General features: G+C 38.3%; 1 protein-coding gene across 2 annotated transcripts in view; it reads right to left on the minus strand.

The window, feature by feature from the left end:
* Positions 1-13,070, minus strand: part of NFX1 (nuclear transcription factor, X-box binding 1) — a gene marked incomplete at both ends in the record, with an annotated part of 56,436 nt that overhangs the window by 19,918 nt on the left and 23,448 nt on the right. The window contains 4 exons of one of the 2 annotated variants that reach the window (XM_084236381.1): positions 696-804; positions 1,667-1,746; positions 5,598-5,628; positions 8,979-9,076. In XM_084236381.1, coding sequence (XP_084092507.1) covers positions 696-804; positions 1,667-1,746; positions 5,598-5,628; positions 8,979-9,076 — 318 coding nt within the window. Of the gene's footprint in view, positions 1-695; positions 805-1,666; positions 1,750-5,597; positions 5,629-8,978; positions 9,077-13,070 lie in introns of both variants that reach the window. The other variant, XM_084236382.1, reaches the window with a different exon arrangement.

Here is a 13,070-nt window from a genome sequence, read left to right on the forward strand (position 1 = left end):
TCCCCCTCAGCAGTGTCTTCGTTCCGTCTGCCTGTTCTGCTCCCCACTCTGTCTCTGGTGAATTCTCTCACCCTCCTGCGCTTCTGACTACCCCAGTTCTTGTATAAATAAATAAATCTTTTAAAAAAAAGAAATTATAATTTCATCAAAGATTTTGTGACGATGAGGAAGCTGGTATCTTTCACAGTATAAAGTTATTATGGCATATAAATTTCCTTGGGTTGACTTCCATGGAAACTTGTCATAGACCTGTGTTCTTAAACTATGACACAGAAATAGCTCAAATAACAAATAGTTTCTTTTAACAAACAATTAACAACAACAAAAAAGTACATGAGTTCTAAAACCAAAAAGTTTGAAACTGCCCCTAATACCAGAGAAAGGAGACTGCTGAGGATAGAAATTGGGTCAATATTTAAGAGACAGACAGCAAAAAGAGGCATCCACTAATGAACCAGACCCCATCCTAGGATCACTGCTTATATACCAAGTTTTATACATTCAAGGACAATACAACACTAGGAATAACAAAAAAAAAAAAAAGAGAAAATATCACCATACCTGAAATACTAAGGTTTAGTTCAGTAATCCACATCAATCTACGCAAACCAATCTCTCAAAACATATTATGTGTGAATTTATAGAAAACTCTTACAATACATATAAAGTATATGTACAGTAACATATACACTCACTGGCTTGCCAGCACGTCTGGCAATTCCCACGATGACAAGGTTCTTCACATCTATGAAGGCCACAGCGGAGTTTCCTCCCACAAATCAAAGGACACTTGTGCTCTTTATCCTAGGAAAAGAGATTTATAGTTGTTTACAAATATCACCATTTTATATATTTTTATAAACAGTTAGACTAATGAAAAGGAATTACTTCACATTTATTGGATGAAACGCTATCTGGGATTAGCTTCAAAATATTCAAGGCAAAGGAAATAGGTGGGAATGTAATGAAACAAAATTAGTCTTGAGTTGATCACTATTGAAGTTAGATGTATATGGGATTCACACTATCTATTTTTATATGTTTGATATTTTCAGTAATAAGAGGAAGTCTTTAAATCTTCAAATACTGTTTTAGAAGTAGGTTTTGATATATTGTATAATTTCATCATCCTTCACCGTGTTATATAAATGACACATATGCACATATGCATGTGAGTATATATGCACTCATGTTATTAGTTACAGCATTATCTTATTTATACACACACAATAACACAGTATTTATTGACTTTACATCCTTTACTTTGTTCTACAGAAATGAATATTTCAGCTGTAACGTGTGCTCCTTTCAAAAATGCTACATTTTGCCTACTGACCTGACTCCAAGAGTATATTAAACCTAAAACCAGAGTTGCTAAGGTCAGACCAGTCTGTTTTGTGGGTCAGAGCATAATCTCCTGTAGGGGACTGTATGCTTATGTATTGGTCTTGCATTCTGAGGCCTTCTATCTTCTTTTTCTTCCTTCACATCGCCAGTGGGTGACTTCTCAATCTGGCTAATGCTTAAAATGGCCCTATCTGCCTCTCTGGGCAACTCTCTGCTGCTCAGGGGACCCCGCCTAGTGGTTTCTAAATCTGGGCTACATTCCAAATAGTTGAGGCTTTCAGAATGTAATCTGATCACACCTAATGATAGGTACACTTACCACACAGCATATCTCATTACATTTATGTCGTCCACACAATCGTTTCTTATTACACCGCTTGTCACAGATAAATGTAGCATCTGCTGTGGCCAATTAAAAAGAAAAGGCAAAAGATATGAACATTCATTTAACAAATATTTGAGTGACTACAGGCTGAAGAAATATAAATGTAATAATGTAAATAAATTATATGGTAAAAATGCTTATTAAATATTACAATAGTAAATATTATAAATATTACAATAAACTCATTAAACTTTTAAAAAAAGATTTATTTATTTATTTATACAAGCACTGGGTACAGTCAGAAGCGCGGGAGGGTGAGAGAATTCACCATAGCCAGAGGGGAGAGCAGAGCAGGCAGAGTGACGAAATACACTGCTGAGGGGAGCAGCAGGCGGCAGGAGAGGTCTGCGCACCATGTGGGACCCTCGCCCGGTGGCCGGGGATCAAACCAGCGCTGCAGAGGCTGCGGGCAGCTTCGCAACCCAGCACTCAACCGCTGCGCCACTGGGGAGGCCCTCATTAAACATTTTTTTTAAAAATCATTTTTTACTTGTCAGATTGACAAAAAAATAAAGAAAATAAGAAGACTAATACATGGTATGGGTGAAGGTGTGGATAAAAATGCACACTCATAATGAACGGGAATTTAACTTTCAGAGTACTTTTAGAGTATTTTACTCTAAAAGTAGTTTAACTTTTAGAGTACTCTAAAATAGAATTTTGGAAATTTTAAGGAATCCTTCCTACAGATACACTTTCAAAAGCAGCAAGGGCACCCAAAGCACAAGGAAAATGGAAAAAACCTAACTCCAACTTGATCAAGTTAAATGCTTTTTTGCATCAAATAATAAAGTAAAAAGACAATACATATGAGGAAATATTTGCAAATCATTTATCTTATAAAATACATAAAAAGCGGGCCTCCCTGGTGGTACAAGGGGTTAAGTCTCAGCACAATGAAGCTATCAGCAGCCACTGCAGCATGAGTTGGATTCCCAGCCAGGGAGCTACCCACATGGTGCAGCAGACCTCTCCTGTCTCGTCCGCTGCTCCCCTCAGCAGTGTATTTCAGTCAGTCTGCCTGTTCTACTCCCCACTCTGTCTGGTGAATCCTCTCACCCAACAGTACCTCTGGCCTATACCCCGGTTCTTGTATGCATAAACAAAAATAAATCTTAAAAAATATATACAGAATTATATATATATTACATATATGTATATAAAGCTCTCACAATCAACAACAAAAAGACAACACAACTTTTTAAAATGAGCAATGAATTTAAATAGACTCTTTTCCATAGGAATTATACAATTGCCCAGGAATATAGAGAAATGTTCTACATCATTAGTAATTAGGGAAATGCAAATCAATACCATACTGACCTATCACTTCACAGCCACTTAGAATAACTTTGGGGAAAAAAAAAGGAAAACAACAAGTGTTGGAGAAGAAGCAGAGAAAGTGGATTCTAACAAACTACTGTTAGTGAAACAGAGGAGTGGAAGTAGGAGGGGGGAATGGGGTGAAGGCGTATTCTCACTTTATATTGTTCATTTATTTACTTTAAAATTAAAAGCAGGGCCTCCCTGGGGGTGCAAGGGATGAAGTCTCATCACTATGACGCTATCTGCAGCCACTGCTGCATGAGTTGGATCCCTGGCTAGGGAGCTGACCCACATGGCGCAGCAGACCTCTCCTGTCTTGCCAGCTGCTCTCCTCAGCAGTGTATTTCAGTTAGTTTGCCTGTTCTGTTCCCCACTCTGTCTCTGGTGAGCCCTCTCACCCCAGAACTCTGGTCTGTACCCCAGTTCTTGTACGCATAAGTAAATCTTTAAAAAAAATTACTATCCACAATTTTTACTGCGATTTTATTTTTTTAAAAGATTTATTTATGCATATAAGAGCTGGTGTGTAGGCAAGAGATGGGGGAGGTGAGAGGATTCATCAGACAGAGTGGGGAGCAGAACAGGCAGATCCACTGAAATACACCGCCAAGGAAGAGAAGCGGGCGGGACAGGACAGCTCTGCTGCACCATGTGGGTTAGCTCCCCAGCCAGGGATTGAACTCATGCTGCAGTGGCTGCCGATAGCTTGATAGCGCTGTGTCTTTAACGTCTGTGCCACCAGGGAGGCCCCTTTGCTGAGATTTTAAAGTAGATATTTCTAGTTACCTGCCAAACAAGCTACTCCGTATCTTCTGAGGCTAACAGATCCTTAATTTTGCTCAGAAATTGGGCACCCAAGTGTGCCTCAGTTCTAGAAGTGAATGTTGAATAGTCTAGCCTGTCATGGTATTCCTTCCCCTTATTAGCAAAGGATTTAGGAAGGAGTATGTGATACAAAATATGTTGAGAGTCTTTCAGGACCATTTTCTTGCTCTTAAGATGGAAGAGAAGTTTAAGAATCTCCTTTCCTTTAGATGCTGTTGAGTGAAGAGTCAACTGCTAACAACTGCTAACTTACACTCAGGAGGCAAAAAATCAAGAAAATCAGAGAAGCTGACTATATTCTTATTTACTGACCTTCCAATTAGCTAACCTTGGACTTGTTCTGCCTTCAGACTTCTTGTTATGTAAGACAGTAAGACAGTAAACCCCCCTCCCATTGCTGAAGTCACCTTCCCTTGGGTTTTCCCATGCCTGCAGCCAGAAGCATCCTAACCAAAACATTCTTCCTGATCAGAATAAGAGTTTTTATTTTATTTTTTAAAAAAGATTTATTTATTTATGTATATAAGAACGTGGGTGTAAGCCAGAGGTATGGGGGGGGGTGACAGGATTCACAGAGAGTGGGGAGCAGATCAAGAGGATCTACTGAAAGACACTGCTGAGGGGAGCAACAGGTGAGACAGGAGAGGTCTGCTGTGCATGTGGGTTGCTCCCTGGTCAGAAGGGGATTGAACTCATGCTGCAGTGGCTGATGATAGTTTGATAGTGCTGTTTTTAACCCCTGTGCCACCAGGGAGGCCCAAGAGTTTTCATTTTTTGTAAAATTTTATCTTCTATCACTTTTATAAAAAGGTTTTAAGGAAGCTTAAATAAAAGTCTATGTGGTGGATGGCAAAACAAGGGTAGACCCACAACAGAGTAGGGGATCAAGGGCAAAGGAAGAAACAATGTTCTAGGTCTCAAGGTAAAGGAGAATGCTGGCTGCGTCTGTTCCAGGTGTCTCATGTCTATTCAAGCCTTAAAGGGATCAAACATCAGTCACTGTGTAAAATGTTGGCTCCATTAGCTAAAATGTTGGTTTCAATACTTACCTCCACTGCCCTCACCAACAATTACTATGAAAAATTTCAAACATAAACGCCAGACAAAGAAAAACACTGCATGATTTCACTCAAAATGAATAGACAAAACAAATAAATAAAACAAACTTTAAGACTATAAGACTGAATTAGTGGTTACCAGAAAGAGTAAGGCAGTAAATTGGATAAAAGGGGTCGATTGTATGATGATGGACAAAACTTTTAGTGGTAAATTTAATGTAGCATATACAGATGTTGATTTATAATGATGTATACGTGAAATGTTCTACATTATAATACTACGGTACTTAAAGAAAAACCAAAAAAAAGGGGAAAAAAGTTAAAGCAATTTCATAGTGAACACCCATATACCCAAACTTAGATTCTATCATTAGTTGCTTTTTCACATATTTATTCTTCTACCCACCCATCAATTTATCTTAGTTTTTGATGTATTTCAAAGTAAGCTGTAGGCATTAATACACTTCCCCTAAATTTTTCAGATTCTATTAACTAGAATTCATTATTTTTTTCTTTTGAAGAAAAATTACATACAATGGAATACATAAGTCTTAGCAGTATTTTCTCCAAATTCTTACATATAAACAACCCAATCCCCTACCAAAATACAACGCATTCACTCCAGAGATCTCCCTCATGCCTTTTCCTAGTCATACCTTCACTTTTGAGACTGGTGCATGGAAGTTCCTATGGGGGAAAAAAAAAAAAAGAAATAGCAATTACATTAGGAATAAATAACTTAGTTTAATGCTAAATGTAACAATTATCCCCAAATATCCTGTACTTCTTAAGCAGTCAATCACCAACTTCACCTGTCTGGAGTTAGATTAACACAGTCCCTTTATTAATATGCTTTCCTTACAACAGGTCCCCACGTTTACTGACTTTTTGTGTACATACAACAATATTTGTGATATGACCTTCTGGACCTCCAAACTCACAGCACGTAAGGAATTCTAAAATCGGAATGGAAAGAAGGGCTACTAAAGGTATGTAAAGCAAAGTGGAAAACTGCCTGGCAAGGGTATAAGCAGATAAAGCCATTAAAAACAGAGGTAAGGAGGCGAGGCAGACCTCTCCTATTTTATCCGCTGCTCCCCTCAGCAGTGTATTTCAGTCAGTCTGTTTGTTCTGCTACCCGCTCTATCTCTGGGGAATCCTCTCACCCCCTGCATCTCTGGCCTGTACCCCCACTCTTGTATGCATAAATAAATAAATCTTTAAAAAAAAACTACAGATGTAAGGACTGAAAATATGTAACAATCTGGTATCATTTAATGCAGGGGCAAACAGTTTTACACTCGAGAGCACTGGGGACACTGGTGAAATGGCAGTAAGGTGGAATACAGTAGTCCTTTGGCACTTTGTAAAGTTTTATTCCTGTGGTTTCAATTATGTGTGAATGGTCCCAAAGTTCTATCATATGTAATTCTGCTGAGGAATAATCCTGAATAACATATGGAAGAGGGCAGAAATGTAGAAACCAAGTTAGTCACTTGCGAGGGCAGTGAGCCTGGCTGGCTGCCTAGCATCTACATTTGAATTTGGCTTTGATGTCATTTACAGATTGCCATGTACAAACTAGCAAAACGACAAAAACGTTCTTAGTGAAAGTGACTTTGGAGAAAAAAAGGGTAGCTACTGGAGTAGATAACAGAAATGAATAGGTCTAAGAAATTGAAGCTTCTTGGCTAGGAAGATGTTTGAGATAAATTAATGAGTTGTCTGGATTTGATGACATAAAAAAGCACCCCACATGCTCTGTAGAGATGTATCTGTAAAGATATACAGTACAAATGACTCATAAAATTGCTTGAGTGAGTGTTCCAATTAATGCAAACACTGGATTGTACAGAAGAAATGTCATGGAGAGGTATTATAATAGTAGGGAAAGGCAGAGTTCCCATAGATTCCTAAGATAAAATTGAATTACCAATAAACACTTAAATACAGCATTCTTTGTCAAGAGGTAGTAAACATGTCTCAACGACTCCCACCAAAATGATTAAGGAAACAACCTTTAAAACTTTATGAAATAAATTCTATTTATCTAGAAAGGTCTATCCCATTACAATAGACATTTCAAGAAAAATCTGGCAATGAGGTAATGAATACCAACATATTTAAGAGATTGGTCACTTTACCAAAGGGTTTAACAATTCATAGTGATAGTGTGCTCTGCCTGCAATTTCAGAGTTAAGACTTTTATTTGCAGAAACACAATTTTGATGGGGGGAAGGAAACAATTCTGACAAAGCTTTTTGAAGGAATACACTCAATGACATGGGTCCACTAGTAGAGGGAATAAAGACAGAGAATGAGCAAGAAGCAAACAAGCAGAGTTAGAGAAAGTGATATCTGGGGAGAAAAGCAAAATACCAGTAGCCATTTCTGACTCACTCATACCAAAAATGCTTTTAATTCTTGGTCACCAAGAGAACCTCTGGGCATTACTAAATTTTTTATTTCTAAATCACAGTATTCACAAGTCCTCGAGCTGGTATTTTCAAAATATTAAGTGGTCCTGCACCTACACTCAAAATAGTTACACTATATTTTACCTTTCTCTCAGAACCCCGACCACCATGCATGCTCACACTTATTGTTTCATGTAGACAGCACTACTTTTACATTTTTCCCTTTTGTTCTAAAGCTTACCTATTATCCTAGCTCCCAATTCATGGACTATAGCCCCAGAATCACCTCCAAGTTGACTGTTACCCAGGGCCTGGGGCTATATTTAACAAACAGAACAAACTGCTGAGAATTTTGCCTCCACTAAAGCTTGTACTCCACTGGGACAGGTGCTGATAGGCATTGATATGATCAGAGAGCAGAACAGATCACAAGTTAGATGTGCCACAAGTTAGATTACCCTAAAAATTCCACAGGAAGGATGACTCTTCTGGTTATAGACACAGGAATGGGCACTAGTTCCAAGATGGAAAAGATGCCCTGTTTGTAATTATATTACAAAGTCCAATCAAAACCACCAGGGCAAGAAGTAAAAATTGACAGAACATTTGTATAGTGAAGCATTAACCTTAACCAAAGGGAGTTCTGGCCTTTGCCATTGGCTTCTGGGAGATAATCTCTAAATTCTTGGAATATCATGCCCAATAGAAGTGTCATTATTTGCCTCAGACCTTGGGCTACCAGATAGTTTAATATGCTTTAGGGTATAGGGCAGGCCTCACTGATGGTCTCAGGGTGGGGGTCTTTGAATCACACAGTATAAGTAGAACTCTAGTGGGACAGGACCTCATGCCTACATGAGGAAGCCCCAATGAAAACCCAGGTTTGGGTGAGCTTCCTTGGTTGGCAATACTCCATGCTTGTTATCACATATTGACGCCAAGAAAGTAATGTTATTACAAATCCTCGAGGAGAGGATAATGGGAAGCTTGTACCTGGTATTTTCTTGGACTCTGCTCTAAATATGGAAATTCCAGTTAGCACTTTCTGAAGCTCTGCCTAAGTGCTTCTTTCTCTTGGCTTTGATTTTAATCTATATTCTTTCCCTGTGATAAACTGTAACCAGGTATACAACAGCTTTGAATGAGCTATATATAGGTCCTTTAAGAAAATTATCAAATCTTGAGGGTGGTCTTGGGACCACTAGACTTGCAGTGAAGGTGGTCAGGTGGACTGTTCTAATTCAGCAATTGTCTAAACTCTTATATAGTGGGTGTCAGAAGTGAACACCACCTTGTGGACTATGTTCTCTCTAACTTCGTAGAAGAGCTGGTGTTCTTCTCTTCCAGTGTTTACCATTATCTCACTTGTATTTGGTAGAGTTATTTGTCTATTTGCCTTATCTTTATTACTGGCCTCTGAGTCATGAGTGCTGGACCCTCCTCAATGCCCATCCTACAACTGGTCTGGTTGTAGGAGGTGTCAGTATACACTGACTGCATTGAATGAATCATAAATTGTATGACAGGAATAAAACTGAACTTATTTTGATTCCTTCCCTCCCATGATCTCCAATTTAAAAGGCATTTGTGCCAACAACTCTAGCACTGCTGAGAACTTACCTTTGTTCTGAAAGAGCACCTGCAGGAAATGACTGATGTGCGAGAGCATGGTCCACAGTCTCCTTCGTGGCAGAGCTTCTCACAGGTATGAATGAAATCTTTAATAAAAATGAAAAGAGTTGAGAATGAAAATTATAACTACTTATTTTCAGACCCCCAAGTTCACTAGTCACACTGGTCTTCCACCTTATTCCCTGCAACTTCAGAATCAGAGTATAGGGAAAGAAGGGCGTGGCAAATGCCTCGTGCCCATCTTTCCTTTATTCAATAGGCTGTTCCCTTTCTGGTGAGGACAGGACCCAGCATTCGTCATTAGAATGTGCTTTGGAGGGCTTCCCTGGTGGCACAAGGGGTTGAGACACTGCCTATGGAGCTGTCTGCAGCCTCTACAGAGAGAGTTCGATCCCCTGGGCCGTCCAGGGAGCTACCCACGTGGCACAGCAGACCTCTCCTAACTTGCCCCTCAGCAATGTAGTTCAGTCAGTCTGCCTATTCTGTCCCTCACTCTGTCTCTGGTGAGTCCTCTCTCCCCCCCCCCCACCTCTGGCCTGTACCCCAGCTCTTGTATACATAAATAAATAAATCATTAAAAAAAAAAAAGAAATTATGCTTTGGAGTATGAATATGCTTTGGAGTGCATGATACTTTGCCTAAGACAAAGAACAGATCTTTTCTTTCTTCTTTAGGCTCCAAGTTTCCAAGTTAGACTTGAATCTCCTTAAAATTGTAGCCATGGGTGCTATTACTAATGTACTGTTGCCTGAAACTCATCTGGAGATTTACAAATTACTGGAAACCATGATCCATAACCTCACTGACTTGAATTCTCTGAATACCTGGTGATTAGTGTTCTGTCATTAATTCTGTTAAGGTGAGTTAAGGATAAGTCCTATTTAAAATTTCGAGGACCTCCTCAGAGTTGTGGGTCTCTTTTGATGACTGCTATTTACATGACTTATCTTTTCCACAACTTTTTACCTTCAGCCTAACTGTATCTAAAGTCTGTTTCCTGATGGTAACATATAATCAGATCTTGTTTCTTTTTTAAATTCTGCTTGATAATTTCTGTTTTCAACTGCTTAATCCATTACATTATTAGTGATATAGTTGGATTTATGTTTGCTGTTTTACTTTTAGTTTTCTGCCTTACATCTGTTTTGTTAATCTAATCCTCTTTGACTGCTTTCTTTTGCATCAATTATTTTCTAGTGTAACATCTTTTTTCCTTTCATGCTACTTTTTACTGTATTTCTTGGAGTAATTTCTCCCCCCTCATTTTTTATATATATATATATACACACTCCCCCATTATATATATTAATATATATTTATATTTATTATAAATATTTATTATAATAAATACATATATTTATTAGATATATATTTATCATCCTTCATTTTTGTACAATGTATGATTTCCCATAAAATTCCCACCACCAATTCACCCATGCACCATTACCATTGTCTCCTGTGCTCTTCCCACTTCTGTCCTGATCCTTCTCCCTCCTTGTCCCCTAGAGAACGTCTCTGGTAGCCTGTTGATTTTGATTTTTACTATTGGAGTAATTTCTTAATGGTTACTCTAGGGCTTACAATTTATACCTTATCAGCATCTACTTAAGATTTATACTAACCTAATTCCAGCGAGATATAGAAGCCTTACTCACATTAGCTTTACTCCCTCTTCTCTTCTGTGTCACTGCTCCACATATTAGTGGGTTGTCAGAAAAGTCATAACCTATTTTTCTTTGAAAACACAGAAAAAAATGTGCCAGAGTTTTCCGACAACCCAATACATCTATAGCAGTACACTGTTATAATCATTATTTTTTATGTGATCTATTGAAAAAGTAGAGAAAAAAATGAGAGTAAGTATATATTTTTAGTTTGTTATATTTATCTTATTTTCGTTTCTGTTTTTTTTTCATTTGTTCCTGCAGATCTGAGTTACCATCTGGTATCACTTCCTAACTCTAATACAACGTTGATCCCACCCACCTCCTTTGTGCTATTATTGCCAGAGATTATTTCTATATGTTACAGCCTTTAAAATACAATTACATACATATTGTCTTATGTAACTGTTTTTTAAAAAGTTGAGAAAAGAAATATTCAATTACATTGTCTCTTGTAATCATATTATTACCCTTACTCTTTGGTTTTTCATGAATTTACATTTGGGTTTACTTGCTTTCAGTCTAAAGAACTTCCTTTATTGTATATTGTAAAGTAAATATGTTAGCATTGAATTGCTTTTAATCTTCATTTTTGAAAGATAGCTTCACTGGATATAAGATTCTTGATAGGCAATTTTTTCTTTCAGCACTTTGATTAAGTCATCCCACTGCCTTCTGGTTGTTTCTTCATTGTTTCTGATCAAAAGTTGGCTGATAATCTTACAAGGTTTCCCTTGTATGTGATAAGTCATTTTTCTCTCTGCTTTCAAGATTTTCTCCTTGTCAATGGCTTTCAGCATTTTTACTGTGTCTCTAGGTATGGATCTTTCTGAATTTACCCTATTAGAAATTGATGAGCTTCTTTGATGTGTAGATTGTTTTCCAGTAAAGCTAAAGTTTCCTGCCATTATTTCTTTGACTATCTTTCTGTTCCTTTCTTCTCTCAATATTCCCATTACATATGTTAGTAAATTTAAAGATGTGCCACTTTTCTCTGAGGCACTGTTCAATGTTCTTCATTCTATTTTCTTTTATATAATCTCTACCAATCATTGACATTCACTGAATCTTTTTTTTTCTTAAGATATGCAAAGATTTTTCACACTATTCTGTTACAATAAGACAAAAAATTAGTGAAAGCAAAGCAACTTACTGGAATATAAAGACCTACGTGAGTACCATTGATGGAGAAAGGGACTATTTTCCATTACCAGTAATTTCCCTTGTCCATCTCTACTTGCCATAAATCAAAACATACCATAGGCTATTCAGTTTTTTAAGAAACACAGCATGTTTGTGCACATATACAAGTTATTTTATATACAAGAATGGTGAAGGGAAAAATAGAAAAAACTACGTTATAGTAGTAGTAGTCTATTTCCCCCAAGGTATGAAGCCACTGGTGCCTTTCTGAATGACAGTCTTGAGAGTGCACCCTGAGATGACAAAGGTTTCAGAGGACTGACAGTCTCTTTTCCTGATATCTCGGTTAAGCATATGCCCCATTTGGGATTAAATTCAGCTCTGAAGCCTACTGCTGGATTATTACTCTACTGGTTTTCAGTAATGCCCTGGGGCATAAAACCCAGCAATCTGGTCCAATGTAATTAGAGCAGCAGTAGTCTTTGAAACAAGTCTGTGAGGCTTATTCTGACTCCAGGAGGGCTTGCTCCTTTTTAGGTATCTCTTGATTATTTCTGGTTAACTAACTGCTCTTAAGAGGAGCTATTGTGGGGCCTCCCTGGTGGCGCAGGGGTTAAAGACAGCGCTATCAAGCTATCACCAGCCACTGCAGCACGAGTATGATCCCTGCAGGCCAGCGAAACCCACATGTCACGGCAGACCTCTCCTGCCATGCCTGCTGCTCTCCTTAGCAGAGTAGATCTGCCTGTTCTGCTTCCCATTCTCTCTCGTGAATGCTCTCACCTCCTGCACCTCTGGATTATACCCCAGTTCTTGTATGCATAAATAAATAAATCTTTAAAAAAAAAAAAAAAGAGGAGCTATTGTTTCCCAAAACTTCCCATTTCAAAGGAACGTCAGTTTTTTTGGGAAGTACTTTGAACCTCTCTTTTTAATGGACTCTCCCCCTAGGAAAGATCTTGTTCGCTACTCTGAGTATTAGGTGGGAAAACAGCCACTGCTTTTCTTGGCTTGCAACAAGCATGAAACTTTTGCCCTCCAAGTGAGCTTAGGTGACGATGACTGGGATCCCAGAATTCTCATTTGTTATGACTGAGTTAGAAGCTTCCCTTTGTCCCATGGACAAAACTGTGGAGGAAGGGGGCCCTGATGGCTCAGCTGTGCTACCAGAAATTTAGCCTCTTCAGCTTGGAGTTGGAGAGGATTAAAAATGCTAGTAGCTCGCGCCTCCACTGAGATGTGATAACCCTTGACTGGAAGCTGAGAGTAGAGA

The sequence above is a fragment of the Talpa europaea genome (assembly GCF_964194135.1).
Source record: "Talpa europaea genome assembly, chromosome: 7".
Lineage (NCBI taxonomy): Eukaryota > Metazoa > Chordata > Mammalia > Eulipotyphla > Talpidae > Talpa > Talpa europaea.